Source organism: Ambystoma mexicanum, chromosome 3p, assembly GCF_040938575.1.
Source record: "Ambystoma mexicanum isolate Mex_15411 chromosome 3p, UKY_AmexF1_1, whole genome shotgun sequence".
NCBI lineage: Eukaryota > Metazoa > Chordata > Amphibia > Caudata > Ambystomatidae > Ambystoma > Ambystoma mexicanum.
In genome coordinates this window covers 395,740,336-395,768,106 of record NC_090925.1, presented here as the reverse complement: position 1 = coordinate 395,768,106, position 27,771 = coordinate 395,740,336, and the positions used below count along the sequence as shown (strand labels likewise).

The window sequence follows — 27,771 nt, the reverse complement described above, 5'->3', positions numbered from 1 at the left end:
TCGAAACATATGCTCTGCATTCTCACAGCTCTGAATAACCACAGCTGTATCTAGTCAGCTCAGCTTATGGAGAAGTTACTGTGTTATGATGTCTGTCTTATCACAAAGGAGTCCACTGAACATTCTGCCTTGAGAACTGAGCTCTGAGCAGCCAGGTCATATTTACAGGTTTTCAGCTGCATTAACCCTTTTAAAGTGACATACAAGTAGAAAAATGTAGTCATGTTTTAATTTTCACTTGATTAAAACATAATGTATACCATGGCCACACATTTAACTCCACGTGCATAATACCTAGATGTGGCATTTATTATGTGCCTGTACACAAGTGATTCTAGGAGCGACAAGGCAAGGAGGAGGAAGCAAAGGGAGGATACAATAACAATCTTACTAGGCCTTGTGTCATTCAGATCGCGCAAGTGTGGGGAAGAGGGAAGAGGAGAAGTACCAGGGGGAAGGGGGTAGTGCAGCTAGTTCATAAGTGCAGCCAGTGGGTGGCTCATGGGTGCAGAGCAAAGGGACGGTAGGGTTGCAGAGCCCGGAGACAGTGCAAGTGCAACTGGACATGCAGGAGCCTGGCCCTGAGTTCAGAGGAGTGACCAGTGTGCAGAGCAGTCGGGTGCATCAGCAGGGGAGAGGGAGAAGGGGAGAGAGGGGGAGGGACACACCTCCGTCTTACTTGCATTAAGCCAGATATAATTGGCGGCACACCATTCCTGAATTGTGGCCAGTCATTCTGGTTTGAGAAGAAGCAGAGGTGGCTGAGGGGAGCCTGAAAGAGAACGGAGTCATCAGCATAACATTGAAAATTGGAGCAGAAAGTAGCGATGCAGTGGGCAAGAGGTGCCAGGGAGGGAGGTTAGACACCTGGGGAACATCACAAGTAGAGAGAGATAGCAGAAAAGAAAGACCCCAGTTGGACCTGGGGAGGGGCGGGGTTCAGTCAGTCAGTCAGTGAGAAAGGAGGTCAACCAGGCCAGGGCCTGATCAGTAATACCAAGGTTGTCCTTGAGGCGATTGAGCAGGATGGCATGATTGACCAGTGTCAAAAGCAGAGGATAGATTGAGGAGAATGAGGACAGAAGGCAGATTAAAGGCAAGATTGGCGAGCAACCCTTCACAGGTGTTCAGGAGAGCAGTTTCTGTGCTTCTGGCAGCTCTGAAGCCAGACTGGTGGTCATGGAGGCAACCAATAGATTCAGTATGTAGATTAAGCTGGGAGATGGCCAGCTTTTCCAAGCGTTTGCCCTGGAAAGGAGTGATGAAGATCGGGCGATAGTTAGCTGGAGATGAAGAATCGGTCGAGGGCTTCTTTAGAAGGGAGTGCACAAGAGTGCTTGAGCAGTAGAGGAAAGTTCCAGTGGCAAAGAAGTGATTGCAGAAATCGGCCAAGGCAGGACCATGGGTGTCAATGTGGTCCTTAATGGTTCTGGATGAGCAGGGGAGAACCTGCATTGACGAGACTTTCATAGATAGGACTTGTCTAGAAACATCGTCGGGGATGAACAGGGGAAAGGAGGAGGAGAGATAGCCTCAGATGGGCTAGCAGTAGTGGTGGTGGAGGAGGAGGTAGAGGAATAGAGGGTGGACATTGACTTGTCATTTTTCGCAGAATTTTAGAATACAATGTAAAGGTCATTTGTGTTACTTGGCTGCACAAATGAACACTGGTCACATAAGACATTTGCTATGAAATATTGTTTTGTGACGTTAGCCTTTGAGGGATGAAGGCAGGGCGTGGCTTGGTGGACATCCTGTGAGCAGCTACTTTTCAGAGCTCCTCAGAGATCCTGAAGACAAGCGGGCCAAACTGGCCTGATATGTAACAAAATACAAACAAAAAATTATGGCAGGGTGTCGGAAGTTGCGGAGAGCAGCTGGAAGAAAGCCTGCCATGTAGAAGGGTGTGAAACTGATGCACGACGACAAGAGAAGATCTGTGGAGCTGTAGCCAAGATGGCGGACGGCTGGCGGAGAGTGCGGTAAACCGAAGCCAGGCAGCGTGTGCCAGAACCGACACAGACAAAACACAGGTCCACAGCCAGCAAGGCATTGGGGAGCGCCACAGAAGGCGGCACACACCAATCCAGCCCCAACACACAGAGGACGGCCGCGCTGTACCAGCCTGGTGGCGCAGTGGGAAAGCATATAGCCCGGGGAAGACGCCTTTGCAGTGCAGTGACGGACTCACACGGACCCCCATGGGAAGAGGTCAAGAGGCAACCAGGAGTTAACGGAGTGGCTGCAGTGAGGGGCCGGTAAGCCGGGGGCGGATGAAGGCGGGACCCATTGCCCCGTCCCCCTGAGTGAGAAGCGGAAGCACACAGGGTGAACTTGTGCAAGCCGGCGTGGACCCCCAAGACTAGTTGGCTGCCTGTAGGCCGATGACTAGCCGCGACATGGGCCGCTCAGCCCGGCGAGACTGGTAGCCGGGGGCGGATGAAGGCGGGACCCATTGCCCCGTCCCCCTGAGTGAGAAGCGGAAGCACACAGGGTGAACTTGTGCAAGCCGGCGTGGACCCCCAAGACTAGTTGGCTGCCTGTAGGCCGATGACTAGCCGCGACAAGGGCCGCTCAGCCCGGCGAGACTGGAGTACATGTGGGGGCGATAACCCATATCGCAGTACAGCTGAGACAAGAGCGGCCACACAAGAGGTACCCAGAAGGGACTCCCGAACGCACAGAGCGTAGCACCCAGTCTACAACAACATAAGCCTGGCACAGCAGCACGATACTGACCCCGAGGAGGCCTCATACTACGGCCCTTAAGGGCCAAGCGAACGCAGCCCTGAGACAGTGAGGCCCTTAACGCTGCAGTGGCCCGGGAGTCACAGATCGGCGCAACTGGTGGATTGGGCCAACGAAGGAAGATGACGCCAGAGCCCGGTAACCCTGCAAGAAGAGTGGGCTCGCGTCTGCAAACCCCGTATCAAAGGAGAGGCCAGCACATGCAACGTGGGACAGGGGTGAAGAGATCCACGACACAACAGAACTCCGAGGTTTGTGGGCCTTTACCACCACTTATAAGGATCACAGGTACGTGGCATATAGCGGAAGGGAAGGAGAGATCAAGCCAGCGAGCACCAGTGGTGGTCCACCCTCTGCCACACCCGGAATTGAAGCGGGACCACAGCTATTCTGTGTCCGGACCCGAGACCCCCACACCCCCCCAGACTGCTAGTGTTATCAGAAGTGAATTGGGATTAAAGGGGGCGCGCAGGCATAGCGCACTGGGACGCAGCAGACCCCACAGTCTAAGAACCAGATCCCTACGAACACAAGCCACAACAAGTGCAGTAGCGGCTAGCAAAGACTGGTTGACGTGGGAGAGCACAACCCACCCGCTGAGCAATCTAACGAAAGTCACTGCATGAGGGTGAAATCCGAGGCAGCACCCCACCGGGCCAAACCCGCGTAGTACACCTGAAACAAGCGAGATAAAAAGCAAATTTATCACCTGGGAGGGCCCAATTTAGCGGGTCTGCCAGAACTGACACAAAGGCAGGAAGCGCTGCCTGATCCAACGCACTACAGTACACAGCATCTTACGGACTACTGCACCCCATGCAGAGCCACAAAGCAAGGCCTCGGATAGGTGCAAGATGTGGACCGGGAAACTACACAGGGGCACGAGCATTGGCCCTCCGGGCCCAGGAAGAAGCAAGGAGTAGCCCCTCCCAGTCCGAATCGACAGTATTAAAATCACGCTACGAATAAAACGGAGAAGGGAAGTCTTCTGATATCCACAAGATAGTCATCTGGGGCGGGGGACTGTGCTTCGGGCACCCAGGATGCAACCGAGCCTTGTACAACGCCTCAAGGAGAAGAATGCCAAGTAAATTGAAAGGAGGTAGAGGCAAACAAACTAGCATCAAATCTTTTGCCAAGAAGTCGGACTAAATCCAACCCACTGCACCAGACGCAAATATGGCTTCAACTAGCTCTGAACAGCAGGTGGGAGGTGGAAGCAATAGAGGCCCTAAAGGCATCCCTGGAAAACAAGCTACACACAGTCATGGTGCAAATGGGCCTCCTCCAGCAAGATGTAAGGACCCTGACAGACCGAGTGAGTACGCCAGAACATCAGGTACAGCACAACACCACCGGAATTGCTACCACTCAGACCCAAATGTCGGATGTGTTACAACGGGTAAAGATCCTTGAACACAGGGCGGAAGATGCAGAAGGGAGAGCGCAAAGAAATAATATCCGGATTGTTGTACTGCCGGACGGAGAGGGGGGCAGAGACCACAAATTATGTTGAAAATCTGCTGTTGCAGGAGATCGGGGCAAGGGTACTTGCCCAAGGCTTTGCAGTGGAGAAAGCCCATAGGGCCCTGACTAGGAAACCCTGACCGCCCCCCACCTCCACCCCACAAAGATCAAATTACTGACATTTTCAAGAGAAGGGGGCCAGGGGGAGAAACAGGAACTCCTCCAGAATAACGATCTACCTGGGCTACGCTGTCCATGTCCAGAGACCGAGGGCGTGCTTTGGCCCAACCAAGGAACATCTCAGAGCGGCGGGTACGTTAGATGCTGCTGTACCCTGCCAAACGGAAGGTTGTACGAGATGGCAGCGATGCCTGAGCAGGGGGAGGGTGGCTGGGGGCGTTTGTTTATAGTTTATGGGTAACGTTTTTTGTTCAGACAAAGGCACGAGACGGGGAAGGCACTTTCTATGGAAAAGATGTTACGACAGCGCTGTTACGACAGCGCTGTTACGACAGCGCAAGGAACACATGGAGCACAAGGGTAATGAGACAAAAACTGCATGCCATGCCGCCCGGCACTTGGGACTCTACAGGAGCCACATGGTATATGGAAGGCGCCGACATCCGGACAGGGACATGAAAAGAAAACCCGTAATAGGCTCATTGGAATGGAAGCCTAGACGACCCACTGAGAAATGAACACGGAAGAGCTTACGATTGCAACCTGGAATGTCCGGGGACTGAACACCTACGTTAAGAGTGCATACCTGGCTCAACAAATCAAGAGTTAAAATTGTGTTGCTGCAGGAGACTCACCTGATGAGACATAAACAGTCCAAGATAGCAGCCAAATGGTAGGACAAATGTTCAGCTCGACTTATTCCACATATGCCAGAGGGGTGCTAACGTGGATAGCTCCGGGGGGGTCCCCTTCCAGCTATTAACGCAGGAAGAAGACATAGAGGGCAGGTGGGTGCTGGTACATGGGATGCTCGAGAACAAAGTGTGCCTGGTCAACACATATGCTCTGAACCAGGATGCAATTAAGTTCTTTCAGGCACTTGCACCACGGCTGGCTCCATACCGGGAGGCTGCATTCATTTGGGCCGGTGATTTCAACTGTGCATTGGACCCCCTCCTAGATCACTCTGACGATAAACATAGGAAGCCGGGCCGGCCGGCAAAGGCACTCCGGAAAATTCTGGGACAGCTGAAACTGGAGGACATCTGGAGAAACTTGCACGCCGACAAGAGGGGATACACCTATTATACTGCCCCACATGGTACGTTCACACGCATAGATTACCTCCTAACTGGCAGCGAGACACTAGGGGAATTTACCAGCACACCTCATAGAGCACGAACACTTTCAGATCACAACCCGGTGACAGTAACATTGGTGTACAAGCACAGCAAGGCCCCAATACCAACCTGTAGACGGAGAGCAGAGACACTCCTGAAGGGGGAGGTCCAGGGGCATCTCCAAGACACGTTAGAAGATTACTTTTGACTGAACACAGGTAGCGTAGACACATTAGCAACGGTGTGGGATGCCTTTAAACTAGTAGTGAAGGGCGCAGCGATAGGGAAGACAGCAGGACTTAAAGGGAGGGTCTTGACTGAACTTGGGGAGATCGAACGGGAAATAGCACTGGGGGAGGAACCACCTGAAATAGTGTCCCTTAGAATACAGTGCAAGGCAATCTGGGAGAAACTGGGGAACTTAAATGATGCAAAATATATGCAAATACTACATGCTGAAGGGGATAAACCCGGGGAGACTCCTGGCCTGGCACACTAAACAGAAAGTTAAAGTCCCGATCGATGCAATTACAAATAATGCGGGGGAAGAAGTCAGAACCCAGGAAGGGATAAACCTTAGATTTTCACAATTCTATGAGAGACTATACTTGTGAGGCAGACGACTCAGACATTACTGATGCCCTGGAACAAATTGACCTTCCTAAGTTAGATGGAGAACAAGCACAGATGCTAGAGGCCCCCTTAACGGCAGAAGAACTAGAATCACTGATAGACGGTCTCCCGAAGTCTAAGACTGCGGGACCCGATGGGCTACTCGGGGAGTTTTACAAGGCGTATAAGGCCACCCTGGCTGCTAAATTGCTAGAGGTTTATCAGGAAGCGTTTGAAATAGGCCAGTTACCAGACAGCATGCGGGAAAGCCTAATAATACCCATACTGAAACCGGGTAAACCCCCCCCCCCCCCCTCCTGGACTCTGGCTTATGTAGGCCCATCTTGTTGATAAACCAAGACTGCAAAATCCTAACGGCAGCCCTAGCCAATAGACACCAGAGTTATACACACGTTGGTCCATCTGGACGAAACACCACGTGGAACTTGCATAGGCTGCACCACGTGGTGGATCAAACCAACGATTAAAGGGGCGAATGCGCAATGGCGTCTTTGGACGCAGTCAAGGCCTTCGACTCTGTCAATTGGAACTGGCTCCTTAGAGTGTTTGCTCACTTTGGTGTGAGAGGTTTGCTTAGATGTGTCAGGTTACTCTACAGAGATCCGAGGACCGAGTCAAGACAGGAAGGCATATCTCTGAAGCGTGGAGGATATACTGGGGTGTGGAACAGGGCTGCCAGTTCTCCCAATGCTCTATATATTGGCTTTGGAACCCTTAGCGGTCTTCCTGCGAGCAGCATACGCAGACACAGGGATATGCATAAACAATGTCACACATCTAGTGTCGCTATACGCAGATGATATGCTCTTGTTCGTCACAAACCCTAGAGAAAACCTTCCCAAATTGCTGGAGGCAATAGGCGCATATGCCAAACTATCGGGCATCTCCATAAACAATGCAAAATCCATCATGTATCCCTTTGCAGGTCTCAGACAGGTCCCCATAGAGCAGTTACCACACCTGGGCCTCACATGGGCGCCACACACCTTCCGATATTTTGGTATAGACATACATCACGACCCAGCACAGGCACACGCTGCCAACACACAAAAGGCCCTAGAAAAAACAAAAAGTCTATGGAGTTCTCCAGCATGAGGTCTGGCATGGATTCACATGCTCATGAATATTCCCCGTCAGGCTGGGAATCCTCAGTAAAGAAAAAATCAGTATCAGTTTCGTTTCTGATCTCTTTCTTAGTAGTAACCAATCACTGGTCTCTGGGTCATACTGTCCCCAGCCAATGACTGCCCTCTCCCTAAGCCCCGCCCCTGGCAGCCATCCTCAGATTTTTACTGCATGTTCAAGTGTTGGGAGTCCTCGTGCTTAGCTCCCGAGCTTTTACTGCTTTTTTTCGCTTTTCAAAGAGATTTCAAATTTTTCGGTTTAATCGAGCCTCAAGCTCCACCGTTTCTACTTCCGATCAACGGGCACCCGTTTCGGATTTATCTACGCCCATCAAGGGTGAAGTTTTCGTCGAGTTACGCTTCTTGGAGGATTCCAGAAGTTTCTGAGGCCTACCTCGCGGACGAGAAGAACATGGCTCAGGAGAAGGGAAGCTCGACTCCCGGCAAACTGTTCAGGATCTGCCCTGGATGCAACCTACAAAATGTGTTCAAGGAGGACGAGCATTCGAAATGCCTTTACTGCCTCCACGAGGACAAAACGCACATGGAGAAGGACTGTGCGTTTTGCATGCATGAACATGTTGGATCGGACTATGAGGGATCGTCGGACCCGTCTCTCCAACTGGCTGGAGGGCAAAAGCCCAGCAGGTGAGAAGAAGTCCGAGCGGTCTTCTAAGTTCTGTGAGGGCGCCCAGGCGACGGGGGCCCAACAGAAAGCAAAGCTCTGCGGGCACCGGGAGCACCGAACGGTCAAGCTCCACGGCTGCCAGGCAGGGCGCCCCTTCACCGGCGCCATCAACCGCGAGCCAACGCTCTGGCTCAGGGAAGAGAAAACCCGAGAACCCGGCTAAGCTTCTGGAGAGGCCCCGGTCGATCTCGAAGGAACAGGCCGAAGGGGAGCGAGGCTGTTACCCTCCCCCTAAGGTGAAGGGCTCAAGCACACCCAAGGTGGTGAAGGCCTTGATCCCGGCCAAGGCCTCAATTGAAGGAGTCGCTGCAGCCCTGGCGAAGCCTGTGGAGGCAATACCAGTGGAGGCGACCTTGGGGCCCAGAGTTTCCCTGCCTCCGCGGAGGCAATCCTCTTTTAAGCCCATCGAGAAGACCCTTGTGAAGACCCTGGTGGAAAAAGAGGGGGGGGGGCGGTGATCATTACGGACACAACCTCCGAGGAGGAACTGACTGAAAATTTGGAAGAGGCCCGGTCCCACGGGAGGGATCCCGACGAGGGGGACGACGAGAGCGAGGGTGGCGACTATGCGGTTCGCGTGGAGGAACAACCATCGCTCCCGGCACGCCCGTGTCTGCCTGAGCCACAAGATAACTCGGCGGTCATTTTGACAGCAGTCCAAACCTTATGCACGGAGATAAGGACGAGACTGCCCCTACCCCCGACGGATGACCCTGCTGAACTAGGTCCGTCAGAAAGCCCTCCAAACAAGAGGAGGAGAATTCATCCGACTCCCCCTGAGCCCTCACGGCCTTCTCAGCCTTTGTAACCTTCCCCGGTCCCGAGGGATGACACAGGTACAGACACGGCCACAACGGGGACGGATGACGACAGCTGCGACGACAGGACTGACCTCCCGTCTCCGATTCCTCGGGCGTTTCCGCCCGACAAAATTGGCTCCTTCCACGCCATGATTGCCAGGGTGTCCGAGCTTTTCCAGCTCTGCCCCGAGGAAAAGAAGGAGGAAGGCTTCCTCTACCAGCGGCGCAAGGCCAAGAGGAAGACAGTCCTTGCGGTGCCGTTGCTGGATGACATCTGGGATGAGGGTCTTGCTCTCCTGAAGAACCCGTCCACAACGCCTGCCAAAAGGGACCGGTACGAGAAGAAGTACTGCGTCCCCGACGGCGCCCCTTTGTGCCTTAGAGTACAACCGACCTGGGACTCGGTCTTCTCGGCAGCGGCCAAGAAGAAAGCTGGGGGGGATCCACGTCTACCCCTACCTGGACGATTGGCTCATCCGAGCAGGAACAAGGGAGCTCGCCGTCAAACACACAGCGAAGACCGTCCGGCTGCTCATGGACCTGGGATTCTCCATCAACTTCCCCAAATCCCACCTGGTTCCGTCGCAGGTCGCACTGTTTCTGGGAGCCAAGCTCGACACAGTGGCGCCACTGGCCTCGCCGTCGGAGGAAAGGACGAAGGCCATCCTGGGCAAGGTGCAGTGTCTGCTGGCCACGGACGTGGCCACGGACGTGGCCAGAGTGAGGTCCATCAAGTCCCTTCTCGGGATGATGTCCTCTTGCATCAATCTGGTGCGCCTGTGCAGGCTTCAGATGCGTCCTCTGCAGGAGTTCCTCGACGCCCGTTGGATGCAAGCGATGGGCAGCTTCGAGGACAAGATCTCGCTCAACGAAGTATTCCGCCAAGCAATTCGATGGTGGGGCACCCGCGCACATCTCGCAGCGGGCACAGACTTTCAGACCCCAGCATACCAGGTGACGGTGACGATGGATGCCTCCCTGGAGGGGTGGGGAGCGCACACTGGAGATCTTCACGCGAGAGGCCTGTGGCTCCTGGAGGAGAGGCCGCTCCACATCAACATACTGGAGCTCCGAGCAGTGTTCTGGGCCCTCAAGTCATTCCTCCCGTCCCTCAAGGGCAAGGTGGTGAGGTTCTTCACCGACAACACCACCACGATGTTCTACATCCAGAAGCAGGGAGGAAACAGATCCCCAAGCCTGTCCAAGGAAGCCCAGGATCTGTGGCACTGGGCCGTTGCCCAGGGGATATTTCTGGTACCTTTTCACCTTGCAGGGATAAAAAACACCATCGCCGACTCACTCAGCAGGGAGCTGCGCTCGTGCCACGAGTGGGAACTACGCCAGGATCAAGTAGATCAACTATTCCGACGATGGGGCAAACCCCAAATCGACCTGTTCGCGACGGCGACAAACTCCAAGTGCCAGAGGTTCGCCAGCAGGTTCCCCCAGCCGAGGAGCATGGGCGATGCTTTCTCGTTCCCCTGGGACGGCCTGTTCCTGTATGCGTTCCCTCTGTTGCCGTTGCTGCTCAGGCTCATCAACCAACTCAAGAGGTCCCGCTGCAAGATGATCCTCGTCGCACCGGCGTGTCTGAGACAGATATGGTTCCCGGACCTTCTGGACTTGTCAGCGTCCCCACCAGTCCAACTGTCGACAGACGCAGATCTTCTCTCCACAGAAGGAGGCGCCATTCTTCATCACGACCCGGAGTCGCTGAACTTGCAGGCCTGGCTCCTGCAGCACTAGAGTTTGGAGGGTACGATATCCCGGCTGACTTCAGAGAGGTTCTTGCAAAGGCCAGGGCGTCCTCAACTCTCAGGTGCTACGGACACAAGTGGAAGAGGTTCTCTGTCTGGTGCCGTGCACAGAAGATCAGCCCCTCAAGTGCTACCGTACTTGCTGTCGCTGGCAAAAGCTGGACTAGCTCATGCTTCCATCAAGATACATCTGGCAGCGATTTCCCGATACACCAGAACTGCAGGACGGTCGTCCCTGTGGTCTCATCGCTTGGTGAAGGAGTTTATGAAAGGACTGTTTCGATCGTTCCCGCCGGTGAAGGCTCCAGCCCCGGCGTGGGAGCTCAACGCTGTGCTGACCAGGCTCATGGGCCCGCCATTCGAGCCCTTACATTCAGCTCCGTTGAAGTTCCTGTCGTGGAACACAGCGTTCCTTGTGGCCATCACCTCTGCACGACGCGTGGGAGAGATTCAGGCCCTATCCTGCAAGCCTCCATACTTGACTTTCCACGAGACAAGGGTAGTGCTGAAGACGCACCCCTCCTTCATGCCAAGGTGCCGACGGACTTCCATCTCAACAAGCCCTTAGTGTTACCAGTCTTTTTCCCGTTGCCTTCGTCGCCGGCCGAGAGGACTTTGCAATCACTGGATGTAGCTAGAGCGCTGAAGTTCTATGTGGACCGAGCGAAGAGTTTTCGGAAGACATTACAGCTGTTTGTGAACTTTGGACCTGTGAACCAAGGGAAGGCTCTCTCGAAGGCTTCCATTTCCAGATGGCTCTCCGGCTGCATCATGCACCGGCATTGGTTGGCAAACCGACCGTTGCCCGGCCGTCCAAGAGCCCATTCGACCAGAGCGATCGCTGCTACCACGGCGTTCTTGTCTGGTGTGCCCCTGCTGGACACCTGCAGGGCTGCTACGTGGAGGTCGACGCACACCTTCAAGAGATTCTACTGCGTCAACCGGGATTCCAGGGAGGAGTCCAGAGTCGGCCAGGCAGTGCTGCGCAACCTGTTCGCTTAAGGTGAGCCTGGTGAGGAGGTAAGAGATGCTTAATGTTGAGTTTTATGTAATGCTTAATGTTGAGCCTTGCCACCTCCCGGGGTTGTGCATGTGTGTACTGCTATGTATTCTTATATTCATGAGCATGTGAATCCATGCCAGACCTCATGCTGGAGAAGGAACAAGTTACTTACTTGTAACTGTTGTTCTCCAGCATGGGTCTGGCATGGATTCACATGCGAACCCTCCCTCCTTCCCCTCTGCTGCTCTTCACTTGGTCATACTGCCACTTTACGTGCTACCAATTCTGAGGATGGCTGCCAGGGGCGGGGATTAAGGAGAGGGTAGTCATTGGCTGGGGACAGTATGACCCAGAGACCAGTGATTGGTTACTACTAAGAAAGACAGATCAGAAACAAAACTGATACTGATTTTTTTCTTTACCGAGGATTCCCAGCCTGACGACGGGGAATATTCATGAGCATGTGAATCCATGCCAGACCCATGCTGGAGAACAACAGTTACAGGTAAGTAACTTGTTCCTTCTGGAAGACACTGCCACTGGGGATGATAGGGAGAGCAGTTATGTTGAAGATTAAGGTCCTTCCCCGCCTGCTGTATTTTACAAACATACCCAGTACATTTTTTAAGAAGCTCAACACGATAGTAAGGAATTCCTGTGGGGGGTGGGCGGAACAGACTGGCTCTACATGCTCTACAAAGGAACTATATGCCCGGGGGAATGAACGTGCCGGACTACGAGAGGTACTATCTTGCAGGGCAACCGCAATTTGTGGTCCAATGGCTGGGAGATGAACAATCAATAGAATACTACGATTTCAACCGGCACTGCAGAACTGCTACCTGCACGGACCCATCTGGATGGGGAAACCCTGGACCAAAGGACTGCCCGCCCCTGCTCACATTGGGGCTAGTGCTATGGAAAAGGGTGTGGACGGTCCAAAGACCCCAAGACCCTGCTCCCTGCAGATCCTACTGGTGGTACTTGTGGGTAACAGACCAGAGGCCCTGGCTGCATACAGGACACACTGGGAAGCTAGAGTGGCACAGATCGGAGACCTGTGGAAGGAGGGAAGATGGGTGGAGTTCAACACCCTCACGGAAGACCACGGAATTCACACAGGGCCGTTCATGCTGCACAATAGCATGGTCCAGACCATCAAAGAGGTGGCCGGATCTCACTGAGGAGCACGAACAACAACTTGACCTAGATTAGTGTTATGACATCTCTGAAGGTGGGCATAAGACATCAAGACTGTATGAACAGCTCATGAAGACTGTTAACAGCAAGAAAGTAGAGGTGTGGGACCAATGGGAGTCTGAACTCAAGAAGCCTTTTACAGACCAGGAATGGTCGAGGGTCCTAAAATATGTGAAGACGGTCTCGAGAAATGCAAGGTTCAAGCAGGCGCAACTCTGTGACCCATAGAGCGTACCTCATGGCAAAAAGACTATCCAAAATGAGGAACAAAAACACTCGCAACTGCCCTAGATGTCCTATGGAAAATGCAGACATGCTCCATAGGTTTTGTGGGTGCCCGGTGATGCAAACATTTTGGGAAGACATTAAAGCTAGGGCAGCCATGGGCGGGGTGCAAATGCAAAAATGGACACTGGAAAGCTGCTGGCTGGGCTTATTCCCGAGGGGTTGGGGGCAGAGGACACATATAGCAAAGATGAAGGACTTGATGTGTATCCTAGCGAAACGCTGGATTGCCGTGGCATGGAAGACCGACACAGGGCCCAGAATAGAAGCATGGTGGGCCGACTTGTATAGTTGGACGTTGGCAGAGACACTGGTGTGGACCAGCGCAGTACAGAGAGCCTCCAGAGAAAGTAGCAATAAGCTGTTTGCTTGGAACCCACTCCTGCAAGATATGCTATGATCCAAAGAAAGCAGTGCATATGAAGACCCGGAAGGGTCAAACGGCATGGGCACAAACTTGAACGACTGAGAGGAGAGCCCTGATAGCGACGTCTAACCATTTAGCGGTGCTACCCGGTTATTCGTTTACAGCCTGAACGAATACCTGAAAATGGTCGATAGCTGCTTAGGCAGAATTGCATGCAGTACCCTCTGGGACCACTACACACAATTAGGACTACAGGTGTTAGCCAAACCAACCTTTGGTAGAAGTCTCTACCACATAGTTTTTGGTAGCACGCTGAGCAGCCAGGCTCATCTCAAGAGTGAATGTGAGCAGTACAAGTAATTACACAGAGGACTTTCAATCACAGTGGTTCAAGTAAACACTTATACTCAAGGTTTCTTGTTAAAACGCTTATTAATGTATTACACAATCATTTAGAAAACATTTTACTAGAAGAAGCCAACTTATTATATACCAATACACTTTAATACAAAACTCCAAGATTTTGAGACAGTTTGAGCTCCCGTGAAATAGGAGCCAAATGGCAGTTCAGTTACTTAGAAGTGAGCAAAAGGGACAAGGTAAGTAGAATAAATCTCATATACTTGTTAGACAGTGCAAATAGTTTCAGTTCACCTGAAGAGTACAATTCAAGTCAATGGGCTAGTGTTCTGCATATGAAAGAGCAGTTCTGGTATCAAACAGTAAAGTATTTGAAAAAGTTCTCAGAAGTAGTTTAGGCGAAAAAGAATCATATGTCGGGTCACAAGCTTAGGCCTGCAAGTTGGGAAAGTTTCACTAACTTTCACAGCGAGAGTGGTGTTCTCTCAATCTGGCTGTCACAGTACCTTAGTATGAAGAACAAAATGCAGCTGAAGACGTTGGTTCCTGGCAGGCCTTGCAGATCTCAATGTTCCTAAGCCTCAGTCGTGGGGACAAGAGGGAGGACGTCGGGGGACTCCTGCACTGCACGGGATCGTTGAAAAAGCAAACAAGATGGATTCACTTCAGTTCCAGTAGCTGTAGGTTAACCCTTTAAGTACCATGGGCCCCCCCCCCGAAAACCCCCACCCCACCCCACAGCGCCAAGGCATTTTTGGTGATTTCGGTATGTCGCCATTCAGTGCCTTGTAACTTTTTTGTTACATGAGATATCTCTGCCAAATTTGGCCCCTTTTTTTCCCCACATGTAGGCGGTCGTAGCACCACTGAGGAATTCTAGGTTGCTGTAGGGGGGTGAGAGAAAATAACCAAAAAGGGTGGAAATTTGGTTTTTTTTCTTCAAAAAATGCCAATAAAATGATGTACAAAGAAGCCTGTGGTTTTTTCCTTGTAAGGGCCAGGAACAAAGGATTTGCTCTGCTGAATTCCCCGATTTCCTGGCTTTCAGGAACAGGTTGAATGGAAACGAAAACAAAAATATTTTTATGTGGTTATTTATCAACCGTTTTGTGAGAGGTAGGCGATTTTGGCCATTTTTGCCAATTGGACATGTGTGGACGGAATGCAAGAAAAGGGTAGGAAAGCTGAATTGGACGACAGAAAGGCATACATTTCTGAAAAGTAGATAAAATTCCAAGTTTAGGAAGGGGTGATTTGCGCATGTCAGGCAACAACTAGGTAGGGGAAAATTACATAGTTTGGGGAAAAAGCGGGAAAATGACAGAAAAAAAGTTTATTATGGACATGTTTGGCTTGGTTCGGCAATGGCTTCTATGAATTTTGAGAAAGACAATGCTCTGCTACATTCCCCCGACTCTTGCAGTTAGGAAATCACACATTTTTTGTAGTGTTTCACAAAACAAGCAATACCACAAGCCAAAAACAGAGCCATGGTACACAGGTGTTTTATGCTTAGCGCCTGAACAGACGTACTTAGCATGTGTAAATCAGGAAAAACAATCTAGTGAGGAACGGCAAGCATACATTTTTTGAAAGAGCGAAGACAGACCTTTTCAAGGGTAGGTGACTTGTGCAGGTTACAAAAGTGTATGGTGCCTAAAGCAGCGACTAAATGTAGGGTACATTCGGGAAATGAAAGGGTTGGGTGACAAAGGTCACCAGCAAATGGGTCAAAACGTTATGAAAACCACGCAAACACAACAAATGTCATATCTTTCCGCGTTCCCGACGAAAACGGTACCTCATGTGTGGGTGCACCTACCTGGGCACCAAGGGGAAAGCCTTAAACACGGCTAACCCCAAGTCTTTTCCGACGGCTGAATTTCAGGATTTTTTCAGAAACGCACACCATACAGATATGGGCCTAGGGTGTCCAAGCCACCAAGGAAAATGGGGAACCCCATGCATTTCCTAAAAGAGGATAACCGTGGGAATCCAAAGATGTCTGACTTTCGCAAATCTCCCCAGAATGTATTGCCCACAAGCACCGCCAAAAACCCACATGGGAGTAGGGTGCCCAAGTCCAGGGACATTTCTGCCGACTTTGCTGGAGCTCTGCTTGGCCTGCGTTACAGCTTCCCCCCACGAGTGAGTCCCGGCAGTGTGCCAATACCTCCCCGAAGGGAAAAGCTGTAATGCAGCGCAGCCGCAACTCCTAAGCATAGCGGCAGCTCCAGGGAGCCCCGGCAGGATCCCCATTCCTCCCTGGAGGTGTCATCTGGAACGTAGCACAGCCAGATGTGCAGCCTGGGCTTGCAGACGGACAACCCACATGGGAGACATCCGTTCCCAGGGAAACACCAATGTTCTGCTGGCATGGGAGCAATTTGTGGCCTGCCCTGCAGTTGTGTCCCAGCCCACCAAAATATCTGCCCCGACGGCCCATTCCCACCCACAACACCAACAATCCAGCCCCAGTCTCACCCCCCCACTTACAGTGGGCCCTAACCATAGAATAATAAAAGACAGTACTTGCATAACGTTGCAGCTGCTCGCGTAGAAAAAGCTGTAAACGAAACAAACATGTGTTGCCTACGGTCACCCCAGCAAAAACAAATCTACACTCATACTTTCCAATCATGCCCCCCCTTGAAAGCCATCCCTGGTGGTCTACTGAACCTCACCCGCCCACCCCCAGTGAAAACAAATTTGCCCCTTCCTACAGGCAGAAAATCTGCCCCTAGGGAGGGCTGCATGAGGTGCCCCCCACACTCCATTTGGGGTGGGGGGAGAAGCCCACCCCAAAACGTCGGACATACCCCCCCCCAGTGGATGGGGCAGTATGTTTTGGGCCACCTGTGGGCAGATTGGCACACCAATGTGCCCATCTGCGCCAATGGAAGTTTGGTAAACAAAGAAAAAAACTGAAATTGGTAGGCTGCACTTTAGGGGGGGGCTGAGGGACATCCTAAACTGCCGGGGAATTTAGAAATGTAAATGGGGGTGCACCTCTCCATCCCCACCCCAAATGGAGGGGCAGGCCATCTCATGTAGCGATCCGGGGGGGGGGCAAATAAGAGGGGGGGCTGTCATGCACTCCTCCCTGGGGTCGGGTGTCACTTCCTAGGAGCAGATATCTGCCCCCAGGGAGGGCTGCATGACATGGCTCCCAATCCATTTTGGGTGGGGGGGGGGGGCAGAGGGCCACCAGCCCTTCCCATTATAAAATTCCCCGGTGTTTTGGGGTGCCCCACAGCACCCCCTAAAATGCTGTCTACCATTTTCACTTTTTTGCTTTGTTTACCCAAGTCCCCTTGGCGCAGTTGGGCACAATAGTGTGCCATTCTGCCCCCAAGGGGCCCTAAACCTACTGTCCCACCCATTGGTGGGCCTGTCTGACATTTTGTATTGGCCCTCTCCCCTTTACAACAACGCCTCCCTCGATCTCTGGCTTTAAAATACAGCCGGAGAGGGAGAAGGGAGCTTACCTTCTCTTTTCACCGCGGCAGCCCGAAATGGCTGCCACAGAGAAATTACTTTCACGTCGGCGTGCATTACGCACGCCAACGTGAAATTGAAGGTAATCCAGCCCCCGGGCAGTGAGGAGGGTCCTCCCCCTCACATAGCACGGGGGTTGGATTACAGGTTTGTGCGATCCCTTTCCAGGGATCTCACAAAAGAGTGCCTAAAAGGACGAGCTATCTCGTCCATGGCAACCAGGAGGTAATGTCAAGGACGAGATACCTCGTCCTTGGCACTTAAGGGGTTACAGCGCACAAGCTGGTATCCCTCTCCCTGGTTAATCCTAACCAGCTTTGAGAATGGTATCCAGGTGGCTTACGAGTTGATTGATCCCACCAACTCAAAGGAAGAATTAGTCCTTGAAGGGGCTTCTCTGTCGAGATGAACTTGGCAATTCGGACCTGAAGCAGGGCTTCACCGGGCAAACCAAGGGTCCAGGAGTTGCAGCAGCCGTCCTCTTCCAGCTCTTCTTCGGTTCTTTAGTTCCAGTGGTCGACTCTGCTTTCCAGTCCAAGAGACTCGCCTTTTTAACAGTTCTCTCCCTTTAATTCCAGCCTAGCTGTCACTCATCCAGCAGGGTGGCTGTCCTTGCCGGAACAGTCAGCCAGCCAATCACGCCAGAGTGCATTTGGGTCTCCTAGGAGACTATGCACAGGGAGCTTCGGCACCACCCTCACTTCCTGCCCACCCCAGACACTCAGACGTCCGAGTACTGAAGCCCGCCAAAGGCATACGAACAAAGGGACCAAACCTGGTTTGGCACACAGAGACATACACTAGAAGGACCTTTCCCAAAACAAATGGTGAAAAAAGAAGACCGGGACCTGTTTAAACAAAGGGGCTTAAGGCGCCGTCTTGAAAAAGATGGCTCCTGTGATTTAGCTACTGGTGTTTGCGGTGGAGAAAAATAATGGTAGTTTGTTGTAAAACCACTGCCACCAGCCTTTTCAATAGGAAAGGGTAACATTTGACTGCTACATGAGTATTTAGACAAAGGGGATACTAGGTAACCCCTCCAGCACTCCATTGTAAGATGGTGTGTGCTGGGTCTAGGAATTGGGAAAGACTAGTAAAGTCAATTTCACTTTGCATTCTCTGGGAAATAGTAGTTTATCCCAGAGAAGGTATTTAAACCTTTGGGGAGTCTAAAGGACATCCCTGTGTAACTGCACTGAGGGTGCTGTGTGACGCAAATAAAAAAGATGATGCCTATGGAGCTAAAACTCCATAACCAAAAGAAATAAACACAGAAAACCAACAGAATTAAAAAGTACAGAGTCCCATAGTTCAGCAAAAGAGCTGGGGGTCCCTAAGGTAGAGAGGATTAGCACCTATTGAGAATTCTCACTAACAATAGCGAACTATGTGAGCGCCAGGATTTCGAAACCATGAGACTTCCTGCAAGCAGTGCCATTTATATGTTCGTCACAGTGTTAGTTTGTTGTGTTGTAGTTCATGTTAAATGTTAAAATAAAATAAAGACTTTTTTAAAAAAAAAAAACTTTGAGGGGTGAAAAGCCATACATCTTGTTTAATGAAATGCAGCATCCTTGCAGTAAATACATTTGACAAGTAGAAAGGATTTAGATACTGCTGCCTGAACAGATGGAAAGTTTGAGTCGTCTACGAAAGTATTGTATCGAAACTGTAGGAAGGTCAGCATAGTCTTGGCAAATCTGGGTTTTCCTAGCTGGAGCAATTACCACGAAAGTATGCCTCAATTCTTTTTTTTTTTCTTTTTTTTTAATCTTCTGATAACTTGCGTCTGAATACGACTGGTCTGTTGACCTCATCACTGGTTCTCTGGGTGGGTAATGGTGATAAAGGACAGGAAAGCTTTGTTTACTCTCCCACTGTACTATTGAGGGATGAATGTTGTGTATAACCAGCCCAGGTTTCATGCCTTCATTAGTTTCACGTTTTACTTTCATTAGATCTGCTTAAATTCTGCTTCATAATCTTCATTGTTATAGGTATTTCAGCCGCGATACCTTTTTTAAAAAGCTTTCAATTAAGTTTTATTCGAACATTAACTGAAAGACATTTGTTTGGACCATCGCATCTATGATCCTGACACAAGAAGCCAAGGTCATTGTTTGAAAGCGCCTTTTTCTCACTTTGCTGCCTAGGACGTCGCAGGTTCCTCATTTTTATTTTATTTATTGAACATTTGTACGGCGCCTATACAGCAGAAAGTGTTTCCAGGCGCCACAAGATCAAGGGGGAAGGGAACAGAGGAGGATGAACAACAATGAACAGTCCTACTAGGCCTTGTGACCTTTGCATTGTGCAAATGCAGCAAACCGGAAATGCAGGGGGGGTGGTGGAGGGGCACGGTGAGGGTAAAGTTAAGGGGAGGGGCAGGGTAGATGCAGGAGGGAAGGGATGAGTGGGCAAATGCTATGAGTGATGGGGTGAGGGTCAGGTAGCGCAAGGAGGGGTGGCCGGTGAACGAGACTCAGCAGTCTGATCAGGGAAGTGTGCCCGAAGGCAAGTGCTGGGTGCTGATACAGATTGGTCGGGGGGGGGGTCTCCTATGACTCAGAAGGGTCCAGGCAGCCAGTCATATCAGCAGGAGGGTATTGGCAAGGAAGGGGGAGAGGGAGGAAGGTCTTGAAGAGTTTCTGAACCTAAAGGAAATCCAGGTTCACGTCTGAGATGGTCAGGGAGGCCGTTCCAGAAGGAGGCTCCTGCTGAAGAAAGATCTACCCCAACTCTGCAGAGAGATGGCACTTGCATACATGCATGGAATCTCAGTGTACAAAAAATGAATGCAAGCCCGAGATACTAAGTTGTGACATAGTAAATGAACTATTTTCTCTTTTAGAGAAGTCTTGGAAAAAGATGCTAAAGACTATGCAGATTCAATCCATGCAATATTTGTGGAGACGAGTGCCAAACATGCCATCAATATCAATGAGCTGTTTATAGAAATTAGTGAGTATAAATGCTGTTCTATAACCTTGTTTTTCTCACTAGATATTTTTGACTATCTGATAAAGACTGTGTCCTTCTAAAGAGTGCCCACTTGTCTCGGGCAACACCTTGCTTGCCTCACCCTTTGCAAACATTAGTACCCTCATTTGTCCGTTTAGGTATTCTTTGCATGGTCTTTTTATTTAGCTTTACTTAATCAGCTAATCATCCCAAAGCTCTTCTAAAAGTTGTATGCATTAGAACGGTCAATAAGACAAAATAGCATTTTTCTTTCTCTAACATTCACAATTGCGGTTTTGTGTGTTTTCAGACTTTTGTTTAAAAATCTACAATTTGTTTGTGCACTGTTGGTTGACATGAATTTGACTAGTCCTTTATTGTGTTTTTTGTTGGGGAGGGTTGGGGGAGGGGGGGTCCTGCCATGGGGCATTTGTTAACGTCAGTGGATCTTCACAATGCTGATTTTTACTTTGGAATAAAAAAGGAGCATTGTTCCATTCCCCTGTGAAAGTGAGCACTACCAATATAAATATCTTCCTTTTCAACTTAATGTGGCTTAGTGTCTTCAGTACTGTCTGTGGTAGGCCACCTTTGTCTATAAAAAAAAAAGCATTCTGAGCAGACCTGCTTCAGTGTTCCACGAATGGGAGCTCTGCCAGCAAGCTCTGGAGGAGATCTTCTCCTTCTGGGAACTCCTCAAATGGATGCCTTCGCTTCCAGTGTGAACAGGAAGTGCGAGTTGTTACATTCCAGGGAATGTCCTTGTCGGGGAGCTCCGGGGAATGCACACTGTCGAATGGACATTCGACGACCTTAATGCGTTCCCGCCCATCCCTGTCATTACGCTGCTTCTCAGGAGATTGTGCCTGTTTGGGACCATGTTGATTCTGCTAGCTCCAGACTGGGCCTGAAAAATATGGCACCATGGGTTACATAACCCGCTACGTTATTTTAGATTTATATAGCGCCTACTGACATTGATATGGCCTCGAAGCACTGTGGTGTATGAGCGCCCTTCGGAAGACCGTGGGCTGATCAAACATGTAAATTACAGTAGCTGTACAGGGCGTGCAAACCTTTATTGCCAAGTCGGTGATTAGTAGAGATGTTAAAGTAATTATTCATGAAGCACATATGGAAAACCTGAAGAGGAAAAGAAATCAGCCATTCTGATGATTTAAGTTTAATAAACAGCCCTGAAACCTGACTTTAGCAGTAAGCGTGGTTCTTTGTGGTGGGCTGCCCTGTCACATTTCTTATAACCAACATTTTAAAGTAAGCAACACAGATACTGGTAAGTACGTTTAGTCAACCTATACTTTAGAGAGTCCAGCCCTATCTGGGAATGAGAGTCTCGGTCAATGGGAACACTGTTATTCTGCCATGGGGCCCTGGTTCACCCAAAGAAAGGCAGACGATGTCAAAGTTGTCAACATAGCAGGATTCTTCTATGCTGCTTCTATGCTGCTGGTAGGTAAAATGTTTAGTTAAACAGTAGTTCGGAGAGGTCAGGCAGACCCCCTGGAGGATTGTAGACCAAAAGACCAGTGTCCTTAGGCCTGGGATAAGTTAGGTTGTCCACCCCAATGTGTCTCAAAGTTTAGGAGGCGTCCGATTAAACAAAGCAGACACCCAGGTGAGTACCTAGGAGCAGGACAGTACTGTTTCATGAAGAAATAATGTCGTCACTGGCGGGTCTCCAGGTGAGGTGACAGCAGCTCCTGTTTAGATTCTTGGCCTGGAGGCTGAAGAAGCAACTTTTGGCAATAGCAGAAGGTCAGCTTCTTGCAATGGGACGTCCTGCAGACAATCTTCACAATACTGGCTTGTTGGGACTCGACAAGGGCGTCGGTTCTGCAACAGTTGTCACATAGCAGACTTCTCTTGGTTTCTCAGTCCCTAACTTGGAAGGGGCGATGTCTCAGAGCGGGAAAGAGTAGTAGGTGCAGCAGGATGCACACTAAGTTCCAGCCCAAACCACGCTTCAGGAGACCATGCACAGCAAATTGGTCCAGGTCCCAGGATATGGGGGAATTGCAGCCCAGGACGACCGCAGCTCTTAGAGGGATGGTTGAAAATGCAGGTAGTCTCTAGACTCTTTGGTCCCACCAGCCCAGGGGAGGAAGTTGTCCAGTCTAGATCTTCCCTGTCTATCAGAAGAGGAGGTTGGAGCTGCAACTCAGTTGGCTTGGCGGTCGCTGGTCTTTTGTTGAAGGAGCAATCTACCCCAAAGATTACATTACCTGCGGAGTGTAGTATGCAAGATGAAAGCCAGAGTTGACATAGCAGTTCCACACACAGACGACAGTTCTGAAGAAGCAAGGTTTCATTGTATAAGCTTGGCAAATCATGCTTGTTGGAATTCTGCAAAGGAGTCTGAGGTTTTGGAACTAGGAGATGAACAAGATGCTGCAGGTCATTATGCTGAAGTAGCAAAGATAGAGTTCGTAATGGATGTACAAAGGATCAAGTGTGCAAAAGTTAATTCTAGACTGGACACACAGAGAGAAAGTGAGAGAGCAAATCTAGTGGTAGTCACTGAGTATTGCATGACTTGTTTTCGAATTCAAAAAGGTACGTCAACCAGGTGTGTTTGTAATGCTCCATAGTGTGACGTCTACTATACCCATGGCCCTTCAGGCGTCAGGGTCACTGAGATTGTTTTTATTTTTCCGCCATCATAATCTGTCGCATGTTGCAGAGATTCCTGGCTGTACGCCTTTATTATTGCAAAGTTAAATGTTATATTGCTGTTCCAACCTTTATTTGCCTTTCGCCATCAACAACCTTCGGCGACACTCGACGGATGGCTCCAGTTACGTGCATCAAAGAGGTATCCTCGTTTCCATGACTGTTGACTTTGGCCTGCAAGGGTCTTCACCGGGCTTTGGCCTATCACAGTAGGGAGCATGGGGGGCGGACATCTACTCTTCGCATTTTAGAGAATGCCTATTCCCCTCACACCACTTCCCGTTATCCATCATGCTGCCTTTCCATCTAAATATGGAAAACACTCCTTTTAAATGTTGTCCCTCTTGCAATCGCAAGTACCGTTGAAAGGACATGCACCGTGTGTGAAAACACTGTCTCCCATGGGAACACAATGTAAAGCATTGCAAGTCTTGGCAACTTTTCAAACAAAAAACTTTAAAGGATCGCAGTACCAAGCGCTGGGCTGCCCACGCCATGCAGGCTGAAGCCTCCATTGACATTACAGGCTAATCCGACGAAGAGGGCTACAGCGCACACAATGATGCCGAGGACGATCAGGGTTCCATGGTTGCCCGTGTGCTGGCCCCTAACTCCAAGAAGCAGGCAGACAACCCTGTAATGGAGACGACACCCAGCAGCAAAAGCACACATACCCATAAACTCACCAAGCACACAACCCAGAGCTGTATGCCGTCTTAAAAACATGACCATGCAGTGTCAAGGGAGGAAGAAAGATCAAAATGCCCACTCTACTCTGGGTCCTCGCGCTCGCAATCACCACAAGACAGAACTCCCAAACAGAGTAGGCCAGTTGTCGACGCTGCTCCAAAAAAGGCCCTTCTTTCGCGTGCCGAAGATCATACATTGGATGAGACCTCTTTGCACACTTTAAGCCTGTAGAAAATGCAACAGTTGATTCAAAAACACATCCCCAAAACGCTCCTTAAAAGTAAAATGACAATCTGCAAATATGTTGATGCCCGACAATCACAAATCGCAACAAAAAATATTATACAGCCTCTCAAGACACTCTGAAAGAGCCTTTACACCACACAAAACAGGCTTCTCACCCAGAACCCTCTCCCTCTGGGTCAGACCCCTTTCCAAGATCCACAGAGTGGACCACTGAAAAGTTTGAAAAGGGGTGAAAAGAATTTCTTTGTTTTTTCAATTTTATGGACAGGCATCCAGACTAGTTCCTACACCCACAGGATACTGCAACGCCACAGTGGGGAGGCATGTGGGGAACCACGTTCCAAGGTACAGAGACTAGACAGCCTAGCACCACCTAGCACTTTTCCACCCCAACCCTTTAATAGTCAAAGTCAGGACACCTCAGACGACCTGTACGTTGTTGACTCTTCCCATCAGGGTGACCAAATATCACAAGGAGATCAGTATGACCAGAATCAGTTCTATGATGGTGATGATTCCGACATGCACATAATGCCATCCCCAGAAGGCCAGGATCAGCCTATTGCTGACTCACCTATTGATTGTCCATTTCAATACAATGAATTGATAATTAAAGCTGCCCAACACTTTAAAATCGATATGCAGGAGACATAACAAGACACACTTTTTGTGGATGACATTCTAGGGGACGAAAAATGTGGCCCAGTGTATTCCCCTTCCACAGTCTATACTGAAACCCATTCAATAATCTCTAGTTACTCCCAAACTAAACCCTGCATCAAAAAAGAAATTCAAGTCTGCTCCAACTGACCCTCCTCTATATCCGGGTCAACTAAAACCTGGTTCCTTAGTGGTATTGAATGGACATTAGACAACACTTGTATAGTTACTTAAAACATTTTCACCTGTTATTTCACCAGGTGTACGACTTAACATAAGCTGATTTTCTACCTGAAAAAGATTGGAACAATTAGTCTCAAAGCCCTGAAGATGGATGTATATTCCGAAACGCGTTGGCTATAGTTGTGGCTTACACAACATCTGAGCTCTTTGGATAGTTTTAACTCTGTTTAATGTGTACTAGGTGATTGATACATATGCTATAGTACAACAGAGGATGATTGAGGGTGGGTTTTGCACCCTGACAACATTAAAGATAATTTTCTTGTATGAAAACTTTAATGTCCTTTTTCAAGAATTCTATTTGTTTGCTTTTATTGCATTACTCTTATGGTGTATGGAGTTAAGTTTTACTAGTAGCTCTTCCTTACTCCTAAAAACCTCACTGGACTTATGTCCTTTCAGAGTGCAAACAGGGTTCCCTGTTGACGACAACAGGCATATGTTTGTATGATGGTTTTAGAGTCTCTGGCGGCCTAGAGACTCTACCCTGCTGCACCAGAAACTAATATTACATTTTTCCAAAAAGATAGGATACCCATGTTACTAAATTCTTCCCATTACCATAGAACCTTCTGTTAAAAAGAAAGGCAACAACCCTCTCCCCCCTCTTTTCCTTAGTGGTAAGTACCACGTGAAAAAGAGCAGGCAGTGATCTTCTGCAGAAGCACACCCCAGACAAGGAAAGTACGCAAATCTATACATTTGGCAGGAAAGTAGCATCCTCTGCGGCATACCAAACCCGGATTGTCAATAATACCACCCTACTTGCCAGTTATAACTGCTATGTCTCTGGGCTACACTACAACAACAAATGATTACTGCTACTGAGCCCTTAAAATCTGAACTTCTCAAAACCATCACAGGTGGAAGATTGGTTGCTAGCTGCATCCTAAAGAAGAATTTAGAAGTAGCAGATAATGTTGGAAGCATTAAAGCAGAAAGCACCCTGATAAAAATGGATGCATGGTTAAGACAGTCGGAAATCAAATTGGAAACCTGATCCACCCTTTTAAATATGCCAATAGAACCTAATGTGCTGTTTGGCAGGACAGTCGATGATGCACTAAAGAGTGCCAAGGAGGAGCCGGGCCAGATAACAAACGGGGAGTGTTCAATACCAGACACTCCTTTCGCAGGCAAGGTTACCCACAATCTATGTAACATAATCAAGGACAATCCTCTTCCTGGGGCAACACACAGGGTCAGTCCACCAGCTACCGAACCACATTTCAAAGAGGATACGAAAGGTCAAGAAGTAGGGCCAGAGCCTCCGCCACCAGAGGCTCCCCTGCCTCTAAACAATGACACACCAATACAGGTTTCCTCCCATGCAACTTCAGTCAAAGGTCACATTTGCCACTTTACCCACGCATGGGAGGGGGCGGATCACACCAGATCAGTGGGTGTTATCCACAGTGGCAGGGGGTTACTGCATCAAATGTCCAGAAACCGAACCATCCTCCAAAACACCGGAAGGCGTCACCGCAAGCGAAATACATTATTCTTGAAGAAATTAAGTCCCTACTGCAGAAAGGCGCAATTGAACTTGTCTCAGGAGACCAGGTAAACAAGGGTATCTATTCAACATAGTTTCTTGTGCCAAAGAAAGAATTCACTGGGCGCCCTTGTTAGGGAGAATTCTCATAAATGTGCTAATTCCCTTCACCTTGGAGACCCCCAGCAACTTTGCTGGATTTTGAGGACTTGATTTTTTTTACCCGGAAGGAGTGTGAGCCTTTTTACCCCCACTCTTTCATGTATTTTGATGTGTGTTTTACTCTTGTGTTCTTTGATTATGGTGTTTTAAGATAACTCCATAGGCATCTTTTCATGTGTTACACAGCACCCTCAGTGCAGTGACACAGGTATGTCTTTTTAGACTTCCTAAAGGTTTAAATACCTTATCTGGGATGAACTACTGTTTCCCAGAGAATGTAAGGTTAAATTGACTTTACTAGTCTTTTTAAATTCCTAGACCCAGCACACACTACAGACTATCTTCCTATAGAGCGCTGGATGGGTTACCTAGTATCCCCTGTGTCTACAAACTCATGTAGCTGTCAAATTCTACCCTTTTCTATCGAAGTGGCTGGTGGCAGTGGTTTTAAAACAAACTACCATAATTTTTCCCCACCGCGAACACTGGTAGCTAAAAATCGCGGGAGCCGTGTTTTTCAAGATTGCGCCTTAAGCCCCTTTGTCTAAACGGGTCCCGGTTTTCTTTTTTCACCAATTCTTTTTGGAAAGGTCCTTCTAGTGTTTGTCTCTGCGTGCCAAACTAGGTTTGGTCCCTTTGTTTCTATGCCTTTGGCGGGCTTCAGGATTGAAGACCGCCTCTGGCGCCTGAGTGTCTGGGGTGGGCAGGAAGTGAGGGAGGTGCCCGAAACTCCCTGTGCTTAGTCTCCTAGGAGACCCAAATGCACTCTGGCGTGATTGGCTGGCTGACTGTCCAGCAAGGACAGCCACCCTTCTGGTTGAGTTACAGCTAGGCTGGAAAGAATGGAAGAAAACTGCTTTAAAGGCGAGTCTCTTGGCTTGGAAGGCAGGGTCGACCACTGTAATGAAAGAACCAAAGACGAGCTGGAAGAGGACGGCTGCTGCAACTACTGGACCGTTTGTTTGCCCGGTGGAGCCCTGCTGCAGGTCCGAATCGCCAAGTTCATCTCGACAGATAAGCCCTTCAAGGACGACTTCTTCCTTTGAGTTGGTGGGACCAATCAACTCGAAAGCCACCTGGATACCATTCTCGGAGCTGGTTAGGATTAACCAGGGAGAAGGACACCAGCTTGTGCACTTGAAAAACAGCAACCGGAATCGAAGATTTGACAAGTTGCCAGCTTTGTAACCCATCCCCGTGCAGTGCAGGAGTCCCCCGACGTCCTCCCTCTTGTCTCCACGACTGAGGCTCAGGAACAGCGAGATCTGCAGGAACAGAAGTCTTCACCTAAATCTTTTTTTCAATATAAGGTACTGTGAAAACCCGACCGAGAAAACTTACCTCTCACCGCAAAGGTTCGTGGAACTTTGGCAACTTGCAGACCTAGTCACC

The 27,771-nt window shown here is 49.7% G+C and overlaps 1 protein-coding gene across 1 annotated transcript in view; it reads left to right on the top strand.

Annotated features, from left to right (window-relative positions):
* The window catches only part of RAB22A (RAB22A, member RAS oncogene family), a 711,558-nt gene that overhangs the window by 509,447 nt on the left and 174,340 nt on the right, over positions 1-27,771 (top strand). The window contains exon 6 of the mRNA XM_069651074.1: positions 20,083-20,192. Coding sequence (XP_069507175.1) covers positions 20,083-20,192 — 110 coding nt within the window. The remainder of the gene's footprint in view (positions 1-20,082; positions 20,193-27,771) is intronic.